We start from the raw sequence: 26063 nt of genomic DNA on the forward strand, positions 1-26063 counted from the left end.
AATGAACATGGCATTTTTAAGATTTTTTTGTTAACAGCAAGAATAAAAAATAATAATTGAAGCAATAACACTTTCAGGGGTGTAAAGCGATTTTATAATAAAGTTTACATAGGTAAACATCTAATTTGCTACTGGCATAAAAAATCCTAAAAAGAAAAATACAGGTCAGTTTTAAACTAAATATTTCTGAAACAGGAAGGGCTAACTGTTTGTGTGTTCAGTGTTTACCTGTAGGCGGCGCCGTTGAGCTCAGGGTGAACACCTGGTTGATCCATAACTGCCCACGGTGCCGTGGTGACAAAGAACTCCTTGTTGACGCAGTTTCTTAAGCTGTCGGGGATACGGCCTGTCATATGAGCAAAACGCACAGAGTTAAAAGCAGTGAGGCTCACCAGCATAAATCACACACTCTAAAAGGCCATAACTTGTAACTGGGGATGAGCGATCAGGCGACGCCAAAGTGTTAATGAGTTCAGACTGACAAACACATCAGGCTTGGATACACAAATGCAAATTAAGATCATTTAACAATCTGGATGTTTTCTGTGAGGCCAGCCCCTGGGCTCCGCTCTGTTCTGCTCTGCGTCGGAAAGCTAATGATGACATCTATTAAGATGTCCAGATTTAATAAAGGCTGCCCAGGGCCTATTGAAGTGGAAATGTGACATCTGGGAAAGAAAGACGTGCAACAGGTCACATAGTAGGCTGAAGCTGCGGTGTGTGTGTGTGTGTGGTGTGTGGGGGGGTTGCGAACATGCGACTGCGTACCGGTGATGGCTCTTCGGATCTCGGTGGCCGCCGCTTCTCTCATCTCCAGAGACGCCTGCTCACTGTACCAGGCTGTGTGTGGTGTGCAGATCAGGTTCGGCGCGTCTTTGAGTGGGCCCTGTGCAAAACTATAACACACACACACACACACAGAAATAAATCTAGAGAATGCAAATTTTCTCGCTGACGCAAAGCTACATAGCTCGCGTAAGTCGCTCCAGGCTAATATAGTGTGCCCAGCAGTAGAAGATGTACGTTCTGAGGGTGTGGATGTTGCTTGCATACAGAGATAACTTGTTGCCAAGAAAGCATTGGCATAGTGTCCTTCATGCCTATACATATTTTGCATTGTGTAGTGATGGGTCCGGCAACACCGATGCGTCGAGCTCATAGAGCAAAACCCCGTGTCGGTGAGCCTATCGCTGTAAGAAAATCACGTGACCGATACAGGAACTGTTAGGAATTGACACTGACGCGCCAAAACTGTTTATAAGGAAGCGCATATGTCAACGGGATGCATCTGCCAAAAGAATCTCTGATCTTTAACGGTTCATCGTCAAATTCATCAAGAATTATGGAATAAAAACTTGTAAAAAAAAAAAATCCCAGTTCACAAGCATCCTCATTCACAACACGTTCACTTAGATTTTCACGTTATGATACATGTTCACATTATTTATTGACTGTAAAAAATATCAAAGATATTTTAAATTTAAATGAAAATATTAAATAATACAATACAAAATACAATGGCTTAAATTATATTATTGTATATACTAGGTCATCAAATCAGTGTCAGTACTACTAGGTAATCAAATCAGTGTCAGTTGAGTCTGTCTGCCTGTTGGGATTTTTAAGGTCCAGCAGGTGTCAGTATTCAGTGACACAGTATCGACACAGTATCAATACAGTTTGGCAATGAGTTGACACGCTTCATAACGCCTCATCTACCCATCACTAGCACTGTGCAGTTAGTAGTAGTTTACAGCTTCGCGTAAACTACGCAAAGTATGTAGTTAACAGCTACATAAACTACGTAGCTCAATAGCTGGGTTTCAGTCACGTGATTATGATGACGCACGTATGCGGAGCGATTTCATATGGAGGGCAGGAAGTAAGTTACATGCCAGAGCCAATGGAAGAAATATTAGAAGAGAGTCCGTATTGTACGGGTTTAGATCCCGTGTCGAGACGGAGATACACACAATTAATCAAACAATATGTTGGACGCGACCCGTACCTCATGAAGATGAGCGAGTTTTCAACGGACGTTAAAGATTTGCCGACAATCGAGGCTGTTGAGATCGCCAACTATCTCATACTTCAGACCTCGTATTATACGAAACAGCATATGAAAGCCTACAAAAGCCTGGAGGCATATAACTTTTTTGTGAGCGGGTGGGTCCACAACCTTGGTACCAAACGGCTCAAAGACGATTATCGTTTGGTGTTTATTCTTATACTGGTTATGTATATCTAGCAGCTAGCAATAGCGGCTGGTTATGTATAGCTAGCAGCTAGCAATAGCGGCTATAATGTCAACAAACACATCTTACAGGGATACAAGGGGGTTTATTTGTCAGTTACATAGAAATATTACTATGTAAATGAGCATTAAGCGACAACCTAATGATATAAACACAGCCACAAAAACACAAGTTAGCTAGCTAACATACCTTCGACGAAGTGGTCACTGCAGACACGGACATTAGCAGATTGCTCCTCCCGACCGCAGACGTAGGTTTAAGATCCACCTTTTACGGCGATCTTCTGTAAGTTTCACCCTTTGTGGGTGACTACTCTTGGTACTTTTTCTTTTTCTTTATTGGAACAATTTGAGCACCGGTAAACTACACAAAACAGGCATTTTTCCACACGGTAGATTCTTAATGTGTCAGTCAGCTAAAGGCTGAAACACTTCCTGCTCTCCCTCTGAATTCGGCGCCGTCGCGCCGCTGCGTCGTGACGTCACGTAAAACCCACCTATTAAACGTAGCCGACAGCTTTGCGTCAGCGTGAGCTACGTAGTAGTGATGGTTCCGGCAACACCGATGCGTCGGCGCATGCGTCGAGCTCAGAGCTAGGGATGGCTTTGCCAATGCGCATGCGTCGAGCTCATAGAGCCATGATGGGTCCGGCAACACCGATGCGTCGAGCTCATAGAGCTAGTGATGGGTCTGGCAACACCGATGCGTCGGCGCATGCGTCGAGCTCATAGAGTAAAACCCCGTGTAGTACGTAGCTCAAACTAACGCAGCCGACAGCTTCGCGTTAGTGTCAGCGTGAGCATACGTAGCTCGCGTAACTCGCTCCAGGCTAATATGCCCAGCAGTAGATGTACGTTCTGAGGGTGTGGATGTTGCTTGCATACAGAGATAACTTGTTGCCAAGTCAGAAAGCATTGGCATAGTGTCCTTCATGCATATACATATTTTGCATTGTGCACTGTTAGTAGTAGTTTACAGCTTCGCGTAAACTACGCTAAGTACGTAGTTTACAGCCACGTAAACTACGTAGCTCAAACAAACGTAGCCGACAGCTTTGCGGCAGCGTGAGCTACGTATCTCAAGCGAAGCTGTAGCGTCGCGCGCATTCTTCCAACCGCAATCCGCGTAAATCCCTGTAAAATGTACAAAAGAGCCAATCACTGGCACTTTTGAGCTTGGCACGTCAAACATGCTGCAAGCTTATTGGCTCACTGACGTTGAGGAGATTAACCCATTAGGTATGGACATTTGGTCTAAGTAACTAAATGAAAATTTTCGACACCCGATAGCATCAAGGCAATTCGGTCGATACCTTAGGAAGTATTGAACTGGATACCCAGCCCTAGCCGCACCTGCTCTCGCTAATTGTATTTTTTGCTCGGCCAAAGGTTGGTGCATTAAAATACTGCTGAGGGTATTTATTTGTTTTTGTTTTGTTTTTTTGTTTGTTTTATTTTTGCTTTGTGTGAGAGTATAAAATATAGCAGGTATTATTTATTATCGTTGAAATCAGAAATGCCAGTAGAAAATGTCAGATCCTGTTATTCACAAATACCACAATTTTCTTGTTCTTTATCCAAAACTTCCTTCCTCTCATTTTCCCTCTCATGTGGCTCCCAAAAAAGATCAGGTCCAACTCCCCCTCTTCCTCTGTCCTTGTAACACCTCGCCCGGTTGTGTGTGTACAATGCGTAACGCCTCAGAAGCGGAACCTGAATCAGTGTCGGGTCGCGTGGGAGGACCAAAGTTATGAAACGTTTCCCTGTTGACATATTGGGTCATTGGAGCATGAGCTTGGGCTGAGCTTCAGTCTCCTCAAGCAGCCAGTCAGCCACAAACAAGCAGCCTCCAAACTCCCTAACTGCCCCTGATGCGTGAACAACACATCAACACCAGTTACCCCCTGAGATGAGGAACATGGTTCTTAGAAAGGTGGAAAACTGGGAGGCTGATGTTAACAATAATGTTGATAATAATATGATTTGATAATTTATTTGATGATTTTCTCAGTTTTACACATAAAACTGTGAGAATATTTAAAAAGTTTTTTTAGTTTTTTTTCCCTGACTCTTAAAATAATTTATCACATATTTATTAATTAATGAATGAATTTGCCGAATTATAAAAAAAACTTCAGATAAGGTTTCAAGAAAATAAAAGTATGTGAAGAAAGTGAAAAAATGTTGTTTGTACACTGTTATAATGCATCAAAGATTCTCCTCAGTTAAGCCACATTTTTGAGAAAGTCACAATTCTCAAGTGTATGTAACTGATTTGTTAACAAAATTTCAGCTGAACTGTTTCCTATAAACAGCAGAAGTGAGTCTGGGCTTGGACATATAAAGAAGAAGAGATACACTCCTTGTTGCTCCTCAGCACGCTCACCCATCCACCAGCCACCAGCAGCTTTAAGTGTATTTAGTACCTAAGACATGAATAAAGCGAGTTCTCCATCTCCTGAATCCCATTACCTGCAGGGCCCCAAAGGAGCCTTTTAGAAGACTATGAGGTGTCTTTCTCGTCATATGTCTGCAATTGTTTCTGGCTGCCTGTCTAACTGTCTCTTCAGCTGTTTGAGGTTCTTTGCCTTTGTCTAGGTGTAATTTGTTGCTTTCTTTTTCTTCCTGCACACCCATGTATTTCCTTGTCTGTATCTGTCTCTCTTAGTGAAGCGCTCATCTGTCTGGCTTTGGGAGGATTTTTTGTGTGTGTTTGTGTGTGTGTGTATGCATTGTGTACACTTACGTGAAGGGCTCCGTCTCATGGACGTCCAAGGCGGCTCCACGTATCCTGCCCTCCTTCAATGCCTGGGCCAAGGCTTTCTCATCCACCAGACCTCCCCGCGCAGTATTAACCAGGAACGCACCCTGACGCATCTGTGGTGCACAAGACACATAAATGCAAACACATCAACACAGAAGAACAGACGTATAGCCTTTTTTTTTTTTTTAAACAAAGATCAGTGTGTCCGTCTGGCAATCAAAATAATCTGATCTAAAGTGAAACATCAATCTGGATTGAATGTCTGCAATAAAGGGTCTTAAAACATATTTCACAGGCCAGAAATTGAGAAAACAAAACTGACATCTTTGTTGGGTCTGGCACTTGAAGGATCTAGGTGACAGGCAGCACCTGGAAAAAATACTCTCAGATGTGGGATAGAGAACAGTCTTTATCCAAAACCAAGAGATAAAGTGAAGGATGAGGGATGAGCTGAGAGATGAAACAGTGCCACCACCTCTTGCTGCTTGTGGGGGGAAAAAAAAAGGCACAACAAAAAGTGTAAGAGGGAGGAAGGGGGAAAAAAATCAAATGAATATGCTCAGAAGAAAGTAATCCCTTAATCTTGACAAAAGCTGAAATCCAGGGGCATGAAAAGCCTTTACGCTGGCAGGCAGTCTTTTATTAGGCCTTGGTGGTTTTGACACACACAGAAACACACAAACATGCACACACACGTTTCCACTTTAGAAGCTGAGAGCGACTGCCAAGATTTTTGGTGAGGAAAGAGAGTAAAGTGTTCTTTCATTGCAGCGCTTAAGAGGCAGCTGAGAATCTTCAGCTTTGGAAAAGACACAGAGTTAACTAGGTTAGGCTATTACCCTACACCCACTTCTCCTCGCATACTGTAACTCACAAATCTCAGAGAGAACGGCACACGAGAGACAAGGCAGAAAACAGCGAGTGGCAACATGGGGAGATACCGACAGAGAGGAGATGCGTCTTCAGCCTGTGCAGTTCCTCGGCTTCCCTGCAGGTGTCACCCCAGGCAGCACCTCAGAGTGCAGTTATTGACTCAGAGAACAGCACTTTCCCCTCACAGTGCTCTCAGCCCCCTGCTGTGCAGCCTAGTCGATATATTTGCTGTAGCCGTGGGCTGGCGCTAATTGCATTTGACAGAGCAAAGGAATGAATTTGTGTCCAGCTTTGGTGAGGCTTAAGATAAAGAGCAGGGAATGTGCAGGCAGGAAGGCTGCTGCCTTTCCTCTCTTTTCTCACCCTCCCTCTCTCTCTCTCTCTCTTTTTACCGACTATAATGCTCTTTAGGACAGCCTCCAGGCTGACAGAGTAATAATACACCAGCAGCTCTGCTTGTCTACCTGCTAGATAGCACTGCATTAAGCCCAGGTCAGGTCACAGCTGTTCAATGCGATGTTCAGCTCTGTCTGGATGACATGCCTGCATGTGTGCGCGCGTTTTGCTAATGTACCTGTTTGATGGTGAAGTCGTTGATGAGGTGGTGGTTGTGTTCGTTCAGGTTGCAGTGCAGGGAGACGCAGTCGCTCTGGTAGAGCAGGTCCTGCAGGGTGTAGACGCGCTGGACGCCCAGCGAGCGCTCCAGGCCGTCCTGCAGGTAGGGGTCGTAGAAGATGACGTTGAAGCCGAAAACCTTGGCTCGCACCGCCACCGCCTGGCCCGAACGACCTGAGGACACACACACAGAGGCAGATGGTGTTTATTTATGAGCACAGTCAAACACAGGACCAGAGATGCATTTATGTTACATTCATATTTTAGGTATTTAGTTAATGCCATTATCTAGAACAGGGATTCTCAACCTTTAGGGGCCATGTTTTCAGCAAATTGCATTTATTCTGATTAAGACAAAGATCTTAGAGAGTGTTTTTCAGGCTAGGGGGGTCAACACTGTGGATACCAGCATCCAGTTGTAAACCACTCTTTAAGAATCACTGATCTAGTAGTGTGACTTAAAATCACTGCAAATACACCACTTATTAAAACAACTGACATCACCCTTGTGAATACACAACAATCACAAAAGAGCAAAATAACTTTAAGACACAATTTAACATCCTGAAAAACTTGCAGGGGGAGAACAATGTGAGGTGACATCTCTCTAGTTGAGGCTGTGAGACACTGTCTCTCACAGACATTTGTTGTGTAGGCAGTGTCCACTCTGATCTGTTGCTGGAGATGCCCACTCCTGCTCAGCAGCAGCAGCTGAGAGAGAGTTAAAAAGAATTGGATGTTGTTGCTGGTGAAAAGGATCGATAAGGTCCTTTACACTCTCAAGGTCCTCTCTTTGTGATGGAGCATTATGTCTTGCTCTTAGGCTCCACAGCTGAGGAGAGTCACTCTCCTTTTTTTCCTCTTTCAGTCTCAGCCAATAAGAGACAGCAGCGGAAAGACTCGGTAACAACAGCCTTGTAATACTAAAGCAATCTTTCCCTTTCATGGTGGTGGCGGATTATAGCTGCAATTTAAGATTATTTTCATTAGTAATTCATCTGTCCATTACATTTCGATTACAGTAAAAATCAGCTTTCCTGAAATGACAAATCTGTTTTGGTGCATCCACTGTTTCACAACCAGCCCTGTGTACTTCTGCTTCAGTTACTTTTCTCTCTGTGTTTCCCAGAATACCTTTTCACACAGCACAGAGCAAAAGCACAACATTTGTTGCATTCAGCTGCTGGTTATAAGTGCAGACTGAAAGAGCAATACCGACAACGGCAGCAGTAGCAGCAGCAGTGGAAGTCGGGGAATGAGTATTTACAGTCAGTTTGAAACACACCAGGTTGTCTTGTGGCTGCAGTACAATCCGATTTACTGTGGCTGCTGGGGGGGCATGTCAAAATTGGCATCTCAGCTTCTTCTACGACGATTTTCTGCCTGTGTGATTGTTGGAAAATTGGCGCAAAATGGTGGGTTTAGAGAGAAAATGTATCTCTTTGATTTTTAGGGATTTACAATAAAATCTGTTTACAGCTGATATTTTTGATATCTAAAAATATTCTAAATTCTCTTGTACTTTAGCTACACTAGAAACTATTAGTGTTTTTGTGTGGATTTTTCCATTAATATGGAGATACCTGAGAACCAAAGGCTGTTTGTCTCCTTTCTGTTTTTCTAAGCCTCGCTTCCCACGCTAATCAATGCCACAAACAGTGAGTGTATGCTGTAACCAGGGGGTTCAGGTTAATCTGAACGTTTTGATCTCCTACCACTCATTCTCGATGGTGGATTTTTGCTTTCGTTGCTCACTTATCCACAGTCAAAGGGTGAGGATGAGACTACACTGAAATGCAAGGCCAGAGCACAAAGATTTGTGAAATCAACCCTGTACAAATCGGTGGGGATGTAATGGTGATTGGTCAAGGCCAACGAGAGGGAAAGAAGGTAGCTTTTCTATTTTTTTTTTTGAATGCTTTTGTAAAAGAGCCCATTCAGTTTAAATGTGTAGAGCAGGCTGTCAAAAAATAATTGGATGAGGTCTTGTGCAGTTGTGCACTGCTCCAGAACAGATAAAATTGTGTGTCTGTGTAGTGCCTAACTAATTATCTAACTACAAGAGCTGAACAATATTGTTGCAATTAATATTGTGATATTAACAAAGACATTTTCCATTACGGACACACATCACAAGACTATAAATGTATGCAAAAACTGCAACACAATCAAAACAGAAGTTCAACATTACCATGTATTATATACTATTATGTTCCAAAAACCCAATATGTATATGTATGTGTGTAGGTATAAATAAATAACTTTAAAAACTAAAGCTGTTATTTTACTTTTTACCTACAACTAGCATGGAATCATTCATTTGGATGATGGGAATTTATAAAACAGCTGGGTCTGATGACATTCTTTTTTTGTTTTGTTTTCTGTTTCTGTTTGTTTCAAATCTGAGCTGAAAGACACTAAAAAGGCTCTGAAGGGCTGAGGGTCAGGTGATAACGATCTGTGGCTTTGTCACCTGAGCGACTCCTTTACACATTGTTGTCTGATCCATTGATAATTTAATGAGGTAATATTGATAATAGCAGCTTTAACTGGTTTTCATCAAAAGTAGGAATCGTCCTTTTAAGCTGACAAATAACCGTAATAATAATAACAGAAAAGGTGGCTCATCTTAGGTGAAATTCCAAAATCCCAAATCAATTTGACCAAATCAAGCAAAGGCTTGACAAGAACACTGTACATGTCAATACTACTCATCTGTTATTATTTACAAAGGAGACACATTCAGCTTATTCTCATTTCTGAAGCTAAGAGCGTAAAAACTAAATCAATACTTTTACATCTAAAATAAAAAATATCAACTGAACTCGTCAGTGAGCCCAACACTGTTTCCAAGAGTGTAGAGGCCTTAAAGATTGGCAGGGCTGGCACTTTAAGTGCTCCTGTGTCTATTGTCGCCCCAGAGCCAGAGGTTTTTTTTTTCAGTCTGTGTGTTTGCAGCCTGCAGAGTTGTGCAGCTGGCTGTATGTGTGGAGTCCTACAAACAAACACCAGGAGGCCCTCACTCTCCTCAACCTCCTGCTGACAATGGACATTGTTTTGGAGACGGCTTGAGCCAGAAAGCCCCGGAAAGGAGGTTGGAGGTGGGAGGACTGGGTGAGACAGAGAGAGATTGGTGGGGGCATTTTCTTTGCCAGGACCTGCTGTTTGGGCACAGTAAGTCTAGGCAGCCGTCTGGGACCTGTAGGGGGGAGGAGGTTGTGTGTTTCTGTGTGTGCGGGGGGAATGTATGTGGACACAGAGATAAGGTGGCACTCTGGAAAGGTTTTTGAGAAGACAGAGTATCTGTCTGCACAGTGATGTTGAGACAGGGCAGAATGACGCACAAACACACACAATCAGCAGTAAAACAGGTGCAGAAAGGGAAACACACACATGCCATGAGGGGCCTGATTATGATTATGACAGGGCAAAATGTCGAGGGACCATAGTGACAAGAGTGAAAAACAGAAGAAGAGAGAAAAATGGAGGTATAATGTTGAGCATAGAGCAGTGGGATGAGAGAACAGTGTGGCAGAGAAAAGGAAGTCAGCCCAGAGGGAGGTGAAAGAGACAACCTTGAGATAATCTGTGGGATGGGCAAAGGGAGAAAAATAACCTTATCAGGGCAGGAAAACAGAAGGCACACTGAGCGAGGAGAGGATATGAAAACACAGAAGGGAAGGCAGGGAAAGGGAGCAAAAAAAAAAAAAAGGAAAAAACAAGGTAGGAAGGTAAGAGTTAAAACACTGGAAAAAGAAGCTGAAAATAAAGACGAGTAAAGGAAAGAATAATTTTTATTCACCGAAGCCGATGAGGCCAAGGGTTTCACCACGGATGCGGGCGGCACCGGAGGCCACCTCACGGATCTGCTCCACGCTCTGGACCCGCGTGCCCTCCCGGAGAGCCTGGTAAAGCCAGGTGTTTCGCCGGTAAAGATTGAGGATGTGGCACAGGGTGGAGTCTGCCGTCTCTTCCACAGCTGCCGAGGGAATGTTACAGACTGCGATTCCTAAAGAAAGAGTGACAAACACGCACAAAGTTGAAGAAGCTGAAAATCAATTTAGCCCAGTGCTAGAAAATATCAATATCATAATTCTAATTTGTGTAGTTACAAAATGATTAGATAAAGAGACTGGAGAAAGAGACTTAAGTGAACACATGATGTCAGGTTATAGACATTTATTCATAATTGAGGTAAGAGTAAATTAAAATTAGTCAGAGATTGAAAATGTTGGTACCTTTATAAATTTGGTTTATTGTCTAGTTTTACTAACAATATGTATCACCACAGCACAACTATATATACTGTGAAATCATCAAATTAGTATGAACTGTGCTGCTCCGGAACTAAGCCTAAAGAGACATAAACACACAGAAAACAAAAACTTACATAACTTATTTTGGTTATCTTCAGTTACAGCTTTCCTAGAATCAGTAATTTAGGTGACAGCATTTTGTAAAACAATAACAAGATACCATCATATCATCATAATATGGGGCCACTAAAAGTCAAGATAAGATATATTTAATTACTGCGGAGCCCTATTCTATCTCAATGTACGTGAGCATGCATAATATAGCAAGTTTTAAGACACTTTCCGTCAAGGCCTCCTTCAGCAGAATGCTCATAATTTTGTTGCCTCCAGGGAATTCAACCCCCCTGACCCTGTGGTATTACCTTGCCTATCCTCCACAGCACAAAGTTGTTTTTTTTTCTTTACTCTAACACTTAAGCACTTCTGCCTGCCCTCGCTCTCCTCTAATGTCCTCACACCACTCTGTATCTCAGAGTAACAGCACAGGCTCTGGACAGCAAAAAATAGCCAAAGCCTGCTCAATAAATGACCCCTTTTCTTCTCCCCGAGAACAGCCGTCATATCAGGGCCGCCTTCTCCAGGCACGATAGCTTTTGACTCCTGCGTTGCGAGGCAGAGCGCCTTTGGTGAGTGGGTGGCAGTTAGACACAGTATCTCATATTGGCAGGGAAATGGCAGCTTTGTCAACTGTAAGGGCTGTTTGAGCCACCAACCAGCTGATATAAGCACGGGTGGTGGTTCAGAGAGAAGACTGAACTCTCCTCTCACTGTGTGTCTTTCCCTCTCTGTCTCTTTGAACATTCTGGCTCGCAGTGGGATGTCCACCATTCATCTGACTCTTTAACTCAGCCTTTGATACCGTTCTTAAAATCCATACAGGAAAAAAAATAAAAAGAAAAAAGAAAATAGAAATTAAATAAACATGCCCAAAGCAGCCCGCCTTTCGGCAAAATCACTGTCTGCTCTGTGATCTTTTTTTGACCTCATCGCCTGACCTGACTGCATCGCCCCCTTTCAGCCAATCAATGCAGCTTTCAATATGCCACATTGCAGTGGCGTGATGAATCATCCCCTCAAGATTCACCTCAGTGTGATTACTGGCGCTTGAGGTATTGTACATAATTAACAGACAAACAAACGATCAAACAAGCAAATAAGCAGACACCGATTCACACTACTCCCCGTGAAGAAATCAATACAACGTGGGATGAGAGCGATGCAAGCCTGCTATGATCTTGCTTAGACATGAAACTAAAATTCTGTAGATATACAGACCATTAAACAGAACAGAACACATTTCTACACTATATCCTGTAACTCTATGTGCTTATGGTTTAATGTTGGTTGTGTTTTAGCAGTGACTGTTTTGAGAGTTCGTACCCAGCTCTCCAGCAGCCTTGATGTCGATGTTGTCGTAGCCACTGCCGATGCGGATGATGATGCGCAGAGCTTTGAACTTTTCCAGGTCCTCTCTCGTAAGGGTGATGGTGTGGTACATCATGGCTCCCACCGCCTCATTGAGCACCTGCAGACACACATACCATCATACAATTTAGTGTCATAACTGAATGAAAACATATTTCTTTGTTTTTTCATAGACAGTATTTCATTCATTAATCTGTCTCTTTTGTTGATCATTCTGTTCATTCTGTTCATTCATTGCTGCAGAATATAAAGCATGGCTATTAACCCATTTGTGTTCATAGGAACCCATGACAATCACAAGATCACATTCCTTCAAGAGGAGCCATGAAAATCACATGTCTGGCATGACTTTGGACACTTAAGATGTTTAAGATTTCACAGCAAGGGGAACTACAGACGTCACATGGTCAGCAGCAGCAGCAATGACACACTGTCCTTTCACAGACCTGAGCTGGAAGTGGGAACAAGTCATTATATTGTCTCGGAGGGGCCACGGTTCTGCACGGTCATCACAATTGAACTCAGACCCCGAGGGTGTTTATGGACAAAAGATCTGGACAATTGACTGCACAGAGAGGTCAGGGCGGCTGCTCATCGCAGGATAAGATATGACAGCATGTGGTGGGTCAAAGACATATTTACTTGAACTCGGATGACCTTGTGACCCATTTACATTTGACATTAAATTATATCTTGAGTGGCAGAGCAGAAATCAAGACACACATTTATTGAATGTCTGTCCATCCTAGACTAGAAATCCCTCCTGTTGTCCCTGATAAATTTTTTTCAGGATTTTTTAAAGGGTCAAAGAACAGAGAGTGTGATACATGTCGTACATATTGTAAAGCACTGTAAGATAAACATGCGCTCATCTTTAAATGAGTTTGTGAGAGAGGTATAGTTGCTACATGCTGGCAAAGAAAATAGAGTGTTTCTTCAAGACAAATGTTTAATCTCCCCACATTAATATCACCAAACCTAAAATGTACCTGAAACGAGAAACACTGAGCTAATTACCAACTAAACTGACCTGAGTAACTGTGCTACAGTTTAGGAGTTAAGCGCCACAATTTACAGTACTTCATGAATAACCACATGGAAGCGCTGTTGCATCTTGTTCATCAGTCCATTACCTAACTTTCCTCCAAACTGAAATTCACTGAAAAGGTTTTGAGATTTCCTGTTGACACACAACTGAAAAGAAATCCAATCACAGCTAAAAAAAAAAAAAGAAGAAAAAGTCTGAATTCAGTAACCTCAGCTGTGGCGTCACTGTGGAAAAACTGCTCCTCTCCCACTTGACATGGACAAGGTGACCTGGCCTGTGATTCAGTCTGATGCGGATCTAAACTATTCCTCCTCAGTATCAGCCACAGCCCCTGTCAGCACCTAAATAACAGCTCTGCATTCACCTCCAGCCAAACTGCATTAGCTTTCCAGTGATTAGCAGATTAGCTCTAAATTTCCATACTGCTTTTATTGGAGCCGTGTCCCAGCCAGGCCTTCCAGATACTAGTTCAAGGTTAAAACGCTCCTTACACACATGCATACACATCCAGCCCAAATGTGCGCGCACGCACGCACGCACGCACGCACGCACGCACGCACGCACACACACACACACACACACACACACACAATCTTCTCCCTCTGGGCTAAGTCAGAAGGTCTAGTGATAGCTTTGAGTTGGAGGAGTCTTTTAAGTGAGAGCAGTGAAGCTATTTTTTTGTGTTTTAAGGGAACTTTGAATGCAGTTTATTTTAATGGAAACTCTGACCTAATCTATATCCCCCTCTCCAGTGTAACCAAAGCCTTATTGCTTTTAACATCTATCATTTCATGATGCCTGGGCTTTTCTTCACATGGCAGCGAGACCTCCCCTTTTGGCCTGGGCGAGCGTGAGAGAGAGACAGAGAGAGAGAGAGAAACAGAGAGAGAGAGGGGGGTATACTGTTGCAAAGGAGTTTCAGTTCGATGGTACTCGCTCTGTACAGTTTGTGTGTGTTTGACTTGTGGCTTACTGGGGAGGGATTTTATGGCTATGAAATCATCCCACTAGTGAGCAGTGTGGATGTACTGCGGATGAGAGCTGGTTGTAATGCTGAGAACAGACCACCTGGCAGCGAAGATGTGCTGTTCAAAATATTGCTTTTTAGTGCTATTTAGCATGTAGCTCTTCTTAAAAGGGTGATGTAGCCATGATTATAGCATTAAACAATACAGAAAAAGCACTAAGCGCTGCAAAACACCATCACACAATAATGTGGAGTACGTTATGAAGAGAAAGCTATGATCCTTTACTGATTACACCTTTTAAATCCACTTTAGCAGCGAAGCAAAGCTGTGAGCATGAGGGAGAGGACCATGAAAATAAATGAGTGAGGCTACCATCACAAAGACAAGCTTAGATAATAAAAAATAATTCCACACTTCAGGGAATACGGACTCGAAAGAATAGTTTAACATTTTGGGAACAAAACTTTTTCACTTTCTTGCAGAGAGTTACATGAGAAGAGAAGTGGTATCAATCCACTCATCTAACATTAAATCTTGGCAAGAAAGGATTTGCTTTTATTCTCAGTTATTTCACCGTAATTTAAACATCTTAGGGTTTCGGTTTGTGGGTTGGACCAAACACGATTTTTTTTTTTTCTTTGCCATTTAATAGACAAAACAATAAATTGAACAAAATACCAATGGATCATTTGCTTACGTAAACAGTGATTAGTTGTAGCCCTAAGCTTAATACCACAATTGGATGAACAGAGTCAGGCAGTGCACAATGTGTTAGGCCAATGTTGACACTATGCCATATGGGCTATCATCCAACTTTTACAAGCCACATGTGACTATGAAGCACAGCGACTGTGAGAAAGGCGAGGGATCATCGACCTTGGTTGATGATGTTAGAGCGCAGGTGCTGCGTGCAGGATTTGGTCTCACTGAAGTGGTATTGTAACTTGATCTTGATCAGTATTCGCCTGTGTGTTTCATCATGCCCCTATCACCCGAGAAATAAGGGATTAGCGGGTGGAAGACCTGACATAACCTCGGGCCACTTTCATATTCCACCCTTGACCAGCCTTTCCCATGAGTTTCTGTATTGTCTAGTGTGGATGGAGGAGAGTGTGGCAGCTGGTGTCTGCCCTGATAACATCATACCAAGCTCCCAGAATCATCAGCGCTGCATCTCTGAATCCATGCCGTAGAAAGAAGAGATTGGACATTTTCAATCTACACCGCCCCTCTGGGTATCTAGGCTGCAAGTTATTACTGGGAACTGCTGAATATGCTGGCGAGGTGAACATTACAATCATGTTTTTCCTGATAAGGCAGTGTTAAAACAAACAAAAAGCTACCCGCTCCCCCTTTCTCCTCACCGCCCAAGGTCTTTGATTGAATTGATCTCTATGCAAATGCTTAGTTTTTAATATGTCCCATTTTCATAAACACAGCGAGAAGAAAGATGTAGCGGCTCTCATTCTGTCTGCAGATGGAGAGATAGCACTTCGGTGATACCCATCTCTGTGGCCATATATTGTTTTGCAGCCACGCCGCTGCATAAAAAGCAATAAAGAGCCTCTACAAGCCAATGTAATTACACTGCATCCCCGCCATACAAGACTCTCTATTAGAACAATGGCATTGATATAGGCACCATGCTCTGTGCCACAAGGTGACATTAAATCATAATGAAGCCACTATATTTTAACTGGCAAGTGCATATGGGGCCAATATAACGCGACTCACATATCAGTGCTGTGATAGGAAAAGAAAGAGGCAGACATGAGTGAGTGGCAGGCTCCATCTCGCCATCAACTTTGCTGTGCAAGTGCAGTGTGCTCTCTACCTTTTCATGTATCTCCTGTGTGGACTGGGCATCACAGAATGCAACGGTTGCCAAGTCTTTCAGGATGGGCATCTCCACAGTGCAGTCGCGCCCATCCAGCAGCGCCACAAGGGGGCGCGGATGCATTGGCCCGTTCATGATTTGGGGCCGAATACCTGGAGAAAAGGAAAGGAAGAGTAATTTAAGATACAAGAGAATATTTTTCTTCATTACTGTCAGACATTTCAGAGGTGGGTATCACAAAAAACTCTAGCCCTTAAACCCGAAACCATTTTGGTTTTAGCAGTTTAGGTGAACTGCCCCTTTAAGCTCTTTTCCCATGTTACACTGAGACAATCAGGAAGTGACACTCTCCTGTCAGCTGGAGTCGATTCATCACTGTTTTCTTAATAAAGGAAAAATATGATAATTATCCGCTGTGTGTCCGTGTGTACATATGTACGCACTTGTGTGTGCACATGTTCTGATTAGGATATAGTAGAATGCAGGGCTTCTTCGGACTAACAAGCGTTGCTCAATAAATCAATGCACCTACTCAAGACTGGATTAGACCACAACCTCACTTACAGGAATCCTCTCCGCCTCATGGCTCCCAAAGACTCACATCACATACAGAAACCCTCAAATCCACAGATACGGGAATACAAGTGGAAAAGAATATACCGTACACTGTATGCAGGTGTTACATACACATGCACTCAATCATACCAAGAGGAATATATTCCCTTGTGTGTACGTACGACAGCTGCACACCAACATGCACACACTTTGGTTGTTCTCATTTCTCAGTTCAAAGGAGAGGATCCTACATTTGCCTCAACATGAGTGGAACCAGCAGCTGTGGAATAGAAGGAGGAAAAAAAAAAAGAGAAAAAGCTGCACCTTTAGAAATGAGTTTCACTGCTGCCCTGCCTCAAAAGAGCCATGTATCACTGAAATGGAGAGCGTTAGAGAAAACGCTACAAGCCTGAAACAAACCCACAACCAACTCACATCTGCACTTCAGTGCACTTGACAAAGTGCGTGCTGCAATTCTACTTTTTGTCTCGGCTCGACTCTTTCTCCTTCCCTCTCGCCACTTTTCTCACTTAAAGAGAAGAGAGCCGAGGAGAGCCGAGCTCCCCAGCGGGCTGACCTTCTCACACATCCCACTGAAGAAGATGTGTCACCTTGAGAAGACAGACAATTACCAGTCCTGCTTCATACAATGTTAACAAGTGAGAAGCATCAATATTCATGCTGCTCCTGAGCTGAGTGCAGCTCAGAAGCCAGCGTGCGGATGGATGGACCTGAGAAGGAAAGCAACTGTTCCCCACTGAGTACCAGCACCCTAACACAGCACAGGTCACGATCCTCACATGTAGTCACCAGCTATGGATCTGTCCAAGCTGACAAAACAGGCCAAAAGTCACTCCAGACAAGACCTGCAACAGCAAAATCCCCTAAGAATGTTTCTGTGTGATTTCATGACATCACTTTCTTATCTAGTGTTTACTTGCTCTCCTTTGGTTTGCTGCTAAGATCCATATCTGGATATCTAAGTGTGACCTCACTCTGTGCATGTGTGAGAGGCGCGCTGGTGTGTGCATTTGTGTGCTCTTAAAAGTTATCCTAAAGATTACGATGACGTCAGACCCCAGGGTCGAGATAAGGAGCAGGACGGAGGGAGGGAAAGGAGAGATGGGGGAGGGCTCATTAGAGACATGCTCTGTGGGATTACAGCAGCAGAGGAGGCTGATTAGGGCAGATAAAGGTGAGATTAGGATAAGTTGTGTGTGGTCATTGCACATACAGGCTGAAACACACACATCAGGAAAACAAACAGGTGGGAGGGGGAGGGAGAGAAACAGCGAGACAGAGAGGAGTGAAAATAAAATGTAAAACGAGCATGCATAAAAACAGACTAAACACTGCCTGTTAGCCTGAAGAGCTCCCAGGAGACATATCAGAGAAGAAGAAGAGGATGATGAAAGGAGAGAGTGAGAGCAAATAAACGAGGGGAGAGACGCAGAGAAAGCCCAGCTGAGAAAGCGAGCAGTCCAGCAGCGCAGCCTCTCAGGGCAGGGGGAGGATCGGAGCGGAGGTGTCGTCTCCCCGTGCCTTCCGCTTGTTGTCATGGAGATCACTTAACAGGCTTTGGCTGCCAGTTTTAATGCACTTTATTTTTGGCACCGCTGGCATCTGCACCGAGAGTTGAGGTCAGAGGCGCAAACACCCGTATCCTCCTCACACTCACGGTTGTAAAGGGCGGAGGAGATGTTTTCTTTCCTGACAGACAGACAGAGAGCCTCCTCCCCCCTCCTCCTCACCCACAGCCCACTACCAACTACCATCACCGCTTCCATACCTACTTATCACACTGCCTGTTCAAGACGGATGACATGTTGGCGGCAAGGGTGAGGCATGGCAACTTGGCTGTCAGTGCCACATCTGCAACTGACAGCTCCTTGAATATTAATGAAGGCAGCTGGTAAAGACTGGGCAGCAATGGCCGAGGCCATAACACCAAACTGGTGAAGGTGTCACAGTGTGCGCTCGTGCAGTTGTTTGACCGCATCTGAGACGGTGCACGCATGCATACAGGGGCTTAAATGATTTAGCTGATTAATTGAGCAACAGAAAATCAACAATTCTGATAATCAATACCATCTTCTCAAATATGAGCATTATCTGCTGTCCTCTTTTTTTAAAATCTAATTTTAAAAGGAATATCTTTGGGTTTTGGACTATTGATTAAACAAAAAAGGCATCCTGAAGACATCACCTTGAGCTCTGATTTATGGCCACTACGTTACAGACAAAGCAATTAATCCATAAAAAAAAGTAAAACATAATACACTAATTAATAAATAATGAAAGCCTTCAGTCCCACTGTATATGTCAGCTTCATGTGTGGATTTGTTTAAGATGTCACTTGACACAGTGCAGTGCAGAATTTAAAAAAAAAAAAAAAAAGAATTAAAGCAGCATTCATTTATTTCTGACAGATACGGAGTTATGAGCAAAAGCTGATGTGTTAACAAACAGTTAACATTCCTTTGGAGTCGTGCTCCTGATGAATTTAGGTCCAATATTCGCTTTTCTTTGATCTCTTTTTTTGATCCACAAACCCCCTGAGAAAAAAAAATCTCTGGCTCTTCAGACACCTTGCACAATGTTCTAATTTCACCAGCTAGTTGCTAACTATGACTGCCATTAAGTGCTGGGCAGGTGGTGCTCAGCGCTCAGACTCAATCATAAAAGCAGTAAAATCAAAAGAATAAGCTAAAAGTGGCTAAAACACTCAGGCAATACAGCTGCAGAGTTGATTGATTTCAGCACAACAAGCCACCTCTTTCACATCACACCGTCTTTCAAAATCAAAAGCAAAATAAAAAAAAAATAAATAAAATAATATATATATATTAAGGCTTTGCAGTTTGTGGCATTCAAGGCTGTGTTTGACTGACAGAAAAGACCCAGAACACCTGTAACCTTCTCCCGCTTCATCTAACCAGTAGTTACTTGTATCTAACAGATTATAGACAGCAGTGGGTGTGCAGGTGAGAGAAGCTGTAGATGAGGCAGCAGGGGAGAGGAGCGGCTGGCAGGCTGCGTCGAACCCTTAGGCAGAAGTTAGACAGGCTGAACTCCATGAATCATCCACTGGGTTTCTCTATGTCTCTCTGACCTTTCAGTCTCTTACTCTTTCAATCTCCCTCTCACCAACTCTTCCTCTGTTACATTTCACCATATCGTCTGCAGCGTTGTATTTTCCTAGATGTCTCCCTGTATGATAGCATCTTCTGACAGCTCCTCCTTACTGCTGATGCCTAGCTCTGTATCTCTCTTTGCTCGCCATGCATCTGCTTCTCCTTCCTTTATCTCTCTTTTCACGCAAATTTCTTCCCCACCTCTGCTATCATTCCTCAGCTGTCTTTTATTATAATCACCACCCCTCCTTCCTCTGTCATCCTTTCACCTCAACTGTCATTCCTTCCCTCTCTTTTCTATCATCTCCTTTCCTTCCCTATCGTTCTGTCTTTCCAGGAGCCCGAGTGTGTATTTGTGAGTGTGTGTGTCCTCCGGTGTGACAGATTGATTCTCACTCTGCTGATTTTGATGGAGAGGAGATGATGTATTCGAGGAGGGGAAGCAAGGAGGTGACAGGCAACACTCCCCCTCTGGTAAACTGACAGCATGTACATCAAACCAGTCTCAACCAGAACCAGTGGGTCGTCTGTCAGCAATGCCACCACACCCGGTTCTGATAAGCGATGCATGCATGACACCCTTCTCAGCACCGGCAATACTTGACGACATGCCTGTGGCTTGTGCATGAAGAACAGTCTGTAATTATGTTAATTATCTACAATATCATTTCAAGTCCTGAAACGTGTTTCATGTAGCAATTTAAAACATCGAGATATGGTCAAAAAATTTATACAGCTTTGCATTAATATCATCCTTTCCTTCTTAAGATAATAACATAGGTCAGGAGCGATTTTCTTGAAGCTTTCCACCAATTTCACCAACAATTTGCAGGTCAGAAAAGTCTATGAATCTAGCTTCAAACTGAGCTGAGCCGAACTTTGGATAAAAAGCCTTTTTGACCTGCAAACTTTTGCATCCGCTGTGAAAAACACTCTCTCTCAGCCCTCTTGTTTCAGCAGCGCTGTAACAGCTCGTTCAGAGGCAACACGCAGAAATAAAACTGGGTGTTCAGCAGGTCTGCCATGTTCCCCGCAGCCTCCTGTGCTGCTGCCTGGTTTAAAGCAGCTGCTGGCCACCTGACTACAAACAGCCGGAGATTCAAACTGAGCCATGAATCGAGCAGAGACAAGCGGAGGACATATACACACATACAGTGCATCAAATGTCAACAAATGTGCACATTGGGGGCAGGTGTGGGGGGGGGGGGTTATGGAGTGTTGGGGTCATGACAGAACCGCAGGAGGCAGAGTGCTCTTAATTTCACTCCTCCATTAATTAATCCCCCTCATTTCCTTTCCTCTGTGTTCTCGCTTCCTCTGCTTGTTGCTAAACTGTTGCCAGGCTGCGAGCGTGTGTGTACGTGTGTGTGTGTGTGTTTTTGATGATTTGGGATGTGTAAATTTTCACTGGGGGAGGCAGCTGCTGTCGTGGGTTTACCTGCCAAAGGAATGAATGCATGTAACACACGTTCACACACATACACACCCCCCGCTAGGTTTTGTCTGTGTAATCATACACTCGGTGAGATCTAGGGCTGCAACAAATTAGTTTCTCCATTAGCAATTAATCTATAATTTTTTTTTTCCTCCTGATCAATTAATTGCATGGTTTATAAAATATCAACCCTTGAAGAGATAAATAATTTTCTACTGATTCATGTTGTTCATTATTTATCATTATTTATCTAAAGACATGACAAAACCTCTCTGAATCATATGTTCACGATAACTATGTACTTGCAATGGAATAAAAGCACCACATGATGATTTCTACTGGGACTGGCTTGAGTCACCCCCCCCCGACACACACACAAAACCACACACCCACACCCACCCACCCACCACGACCGTCAAAATGCTAAGCGGTATAGTTAATGGATGGATAGATGGCTCCTCTCTGCTTGCTAAAACCTCAGAAAGATTTATCGTGCGTTTCAAGATGATGAAAATGGGCCTTGAAAATATTATTAGTATTTTTAAAAATTGGTATCCATTACTGCTAGATATTCGGTTACTAAAGTCTTTTCAAGCCCCTGTAATAAAAAGGTTGGTGAGCTCAGTGAGCAGTCTAAAAACAGAACATTTTTCTCAATTAGAGTGCACAACAGTCATCAAAAATGAGAACTGGGTCACAATGAAAATTATTTTGGAAATCTAGGTCTCCAATGAGACCCCCCCCCTCCCCCCCCCCCCCCCCGCCCTTCAATCTCACTCAGTCATCAGTATTTTAATTCTAATCATTCCTGTAGACAAATACTTGTGGAGTCCGAACTCAGTCCGGCTGGAGGCTGCGGTTCCTGAGCCAGCAACACTTAGTCAGAGTCTGGCAGCAGGATGCAGCCGAGCGGCGCACCGGGAGATGAGGCCAGAGTTTCCATTATGCGGTGAGGAGAGTTGGGAGTCTCTTCCTACCACTGGCCTCTGCTGCTGGTGTTATGTTGCCTCCCAATAAGGGGAAGAGGGACAAGGGGGGGAAAAAGGGAAACGCAGATTTGTTGCGGTCAGGAGTGGAAGACAAGAGAAGAGAAAACAGCAGCAGAAGTCACTTAAGTGGTAATGGGAGACCAGACAAGCCCTCCACCATACTATCATCATCTGCTGCCACCGGTTACCTAGCAACTCTAAGCTGCTGTTTGCAGGTGGCTCCTTCTTGACAACAAGCCTGTGTGGGGGCTGCTGCTGCTGCTGCTGACCACCGACAGTTACGGCCATTTACTGTGCCACCTTGAGAACTGTGCTGAAACTTGAGCCACATCCCCTCCCTGGTTAACACAGGCAGCCAGTCAAACGGGAGGCCGCTGTGTGCAGGTGGAGAAACCTGCCCACGGAGGAGCGAGTGGAGTTACACTATTGATCTGTGGCCTGGACATGGCGTGTAGGGTTTGGTTCTGACAGGCAGGTCCACTTTGGATCACATTTCAGGTTTGGTAAAATAGCTGAATTCGATAACAAATCAAATTGCTACCTCTTTTTACTAGCAAAGACGAATCTGCAACATGTTCAGGACGCAGGCTTTGCATAATAAATTGTCAATGAATGCCAAATTTTGCAGTTTGAAACATCGCTGGCAGTAGATTATATCAGCTGTAGCTAATTAACGTTAAGTCTCCAAATAACTTGCCCAAAGGCCAAACTAAAACTTGGCTGTTGTCTGCCTAATGTGCCTCTCTGCAAATTGGCATCTGTGCTCAGCCAAACATAATTTGCTAAAGAAAGAAAAAAAATCCTGTGATATCACTGTATCTGTGAGTAAACTGTGTGATTTTGCAGGTCAGCAGGACCAACAGAGGACAAGCAGTCTCTCTGATGGCACAATGTCAGTCTCATTTTCCCAGTTAAACTCACGCACATCATGTCAATATTTTAACCTACATGGCTTAATAGGTCTGAATTGGGACGGCCACTGTTTGGAGCAAGTCGCTCGAGAAAACTAAGGTATGGAAAAGAAAGTGAGCTGCAGCAACTTTTGTCATTTGAAAAAGGATTTGATGAGCTGACTCTATACTGGATTCATATTCAGCTAAATGCTGTCAAACCTCTACCCTAATGGTGTGTAATCAGCTTCCTTGTTCTGGCACAAGTTGCAAAGGCAAAGTGAGATCTGCATGAAAATACAGACCCAACAGGAATGCACTTGCATAGATGTAGCAACAAATGAATAAGAACCCACACACAACCTTGGCGGACTGCCAGGAGCTTGACTGTGGAGTAACGGAGAAGCTTGGCATAATCCACAGATGTGCCGTTGGGTCAAACAACACTTTGTTTTCCTTGCTGGAGTTTGCTCCCTTTTCATATGGCATTCCGCCAGAGTCTGTACTTCTGGTTTACTGAGGTTGAATTACTCATTTACTACTTTCCTCCCTCTTACACACACACACACACACAAAACCTGCCATAAACACACACCCTTCATCTGCCTGTGACAGCGCGAGGTCACTGCATGAGTTGTAGTGGTTGAAGGCAGGGAGTGTGGAGGGTGAGGGGGGTAGTGGTGGTGGGTATAAGCACCCTTTGTTGGCAGCCTCCCCCCTGCCCTTCCCTCCCTTCACTTCCCCAAAAGTAGCACACAAAGGCCACTTGTCCTGCGCTGCCAGTGCCCCACCCCTGTCACCACCCGGCTGCCCGCCACACCAATCCATCCCCTGCCAAGAAAATGAGCGCACGCCTGTTTTAAATGGTACCCTCTGTGTGCATGGGCGGGCCGGGCCCACACTCCACCACGGGACAAAAGCGGGTGTCAACAGCATCCATGGCACAACTACGCCAGTCCTCCATTCCCCTCCCCTCCCTCTCTCTTTTCCCGCTCTTTTATTCTTCGGCGTTGCCCCGAGCTACGGAGCGCTTGGAGCCCAAGACCGCAAAGGAAGCGAAAATAGGGAGCCAAGTGCAGCAGCGCAGGACGGGCGGACCTCAAAATGACAACACTGTTGGACTACTCGCCTACCTTACCAACCACACAACACACCCACACACACACTCTCCTTCTTCCCTCCTCTTATCCACACTCCCCCCACCCCTCCTCATCCACCTACCTCCCTCCCACCTCCCACATGCCAGACTTTATTAGACATCCAGAAAAGAAAACAGGAAACATGCTGCTTGCCTGGAAAATGTTGTCTCCACATTCTTCGGCTTAAAAACTACACATCGCAGCAAAAGCAGAAGATGATTGAGGCGAATGGAGAGGGGAAAAAAATTTTAAAAATACAAAAAGGAGAAGTGGAAGACCCTCCGCAATAGTCCAAGGAGGGTACCCCCCCTCTTCTTCTCCTCGTCCTCCACTACTCCTTCAACCCCCCCTCCCCCCTCCCCCGGACTTGCTCCTCTTGGTCTGGCCCTGTTGGCGAGGGGAAGGGGTTTTTGCGAAGCAAGCTCTCACTAAGCCCCCGGCTGCATCATCTTCAGTCCATGCCTTTGAGGGCTGGAAGAAAGGCAACATACACCCGCGGCGTCCTTATGTGCACACACACACACAGCGACGTGCAGGCTGGTGATCGGATGGTAGTGGGCTGGAGAAGGCGGGGGAGATGCTTTTGTCCTTTATTTTTAATCTCCCAGGAAGAAAAGGCTGCGGTCGGGGAGCGCGGTGGCTGGAAACTCTCTCTGCTGCTTCCTCTGCTGTTAGCTGCGCAACATCTATTCACTCTGCGTCTCTCTCTCCATCTCTCTCTATGTCTCTCTCTCTCTTTAGCTCTTTTCTCCTGCCTTTGTCTTGAGCTGATAATAAACCAGGAGGGGCAGAAAAAAGATCTCACAGCAGAAGAAAAAAAAAAAAATTCTGTCTAAATCAAAAGTGCCAGCTCGAACATGCGGAGCTGAGCTCTCTGGGCTCGCACAATTTACTCCCCGGCTGCGTTCACTTCATAGGATTTGCACACACAACACACTCGAGCACAATCCCTCCTCCCTTTTTCCCTCCTCCTTCTTCTTCTTCTTCTCCCCTTTTTTATGTTTTATTTCTGATCTGGACTCCTCTGTTTTAAGAACGCCTGCCCCCATTCACTCCCCCCTCTCTCACTCACACTCACACTCACACTCACACTCACACACACACACACACACACACACACACACTGCTTTCATTTGCTCCCAGCCTCACCTCTCTCTCCCTCCTGATTATTTGCTTTCCTCCTCTGCTTTTCCACTTTCATCCAGACCTCAACAGCCCCCCACAGCCACACACACACACACAAAAAAAAAAACCTCACCCCACCCTGGCATTTTGCGGGTTACCAGGAAGAGATTGGAATAGTAACATACACACTCGCACTCCCCTCCCTCTCTCTGAATATGCAAGACACACACTGAAACACACACGCACGCACACACTCTAAACCAGAGGAACAATACAACATTCAAGCCACTCCAGCAATAACATTACAGCTGTAGAGTTGGCTGTTTTTCGCACCATCAGGGAAGTCATCAGAGCCGAGTGTGTTAAGTTCACAGTTTGGTCCCTGGAGGGAGGGGAGCAAACTGACAGATCGCTCTGCTGAATGACTGCGAGGACGAGCGGCTGAAAACACCCTGTTTAGAATAACAATGTAACCGGAGCCTCCTTGCAACTCTGCAGTGTGGCCAGAGCACAGCAAGGCACATACACATGAATATACACACACATGCACACACCTCGCCGGATGCCTGACAGGCGCAACCAATAGACAAAGAGCCCGGCACAGTCACACGCCAGAACTGATTATCACTGACAGTAAAGTGGAAAGGTGGAACAGCCCGAGCAGTTTTGGCTCATAGGGTGGGTGGAGGTGTCCAT

General features: G+C 44.4%; 1 protein-coding gene across 4 annotated transcripts in view; it reads right to left on the minus strand.

Moving 5' to 3' along the window:
* The window catches only part of LOC121201147 (C-terminal-binding protein 2), an 88885-nt gene that overhangs the window by 3286 nt on the left and 59536 nt on the right, over positions 1 to 26063 (minus strand). For 3 of the 4 annotated variants that reach the window (XM_041066822.1, XM_041066821.1, XM_041066819.1), the window contains 7 exons: positions 16098 to 16252; positions 12203 to 12347; positions 10309 to 10515; positions 6466 to 6680; positions 5001 to 5131; positions 769 to 896; positions 229 to 346 (listed from right to left, as the gene is read on the minus strand). In XM_041066822.1, coding sequence (XP_040922756.1) covers positions 229 to 346; positions 769 to 896; positions 5001 to 5131; positions 6466 to 6680; positions 10309 to 10515; positions 12203 to 12347; positions 16098 to 16252 — 1099 coding nt within the window. Of the gene's footprint in view, positions 1 to 228; positions 347 to 768; positions 897 to 5000; positions 5132 to 6465; positions 6681 to 10308; positions 10516 to 12202; positions 12348 to 16097; positions 16253 to 24395; positions 25173 to 26063 lie in introns of those variants that run through there. The other variant, XM_041066823.1, reaches the window with a different exon arrangement.

This window comes from Toxotes jaculatrix, chromosome 21 (assembly GCF_017976425.1).
Source record: "Toxotes jaculatrix isolate fToxJac2 chromosome 21, fToxJac2.pri, whole genome shotgun sequence".
NCBI classification, from domain to species: domain Eukaryota; kingdom Metazoa; phylum Chordata; class Actinopteri; family Toxotidae; genus Toxotes; species Toxotes jaculatrix.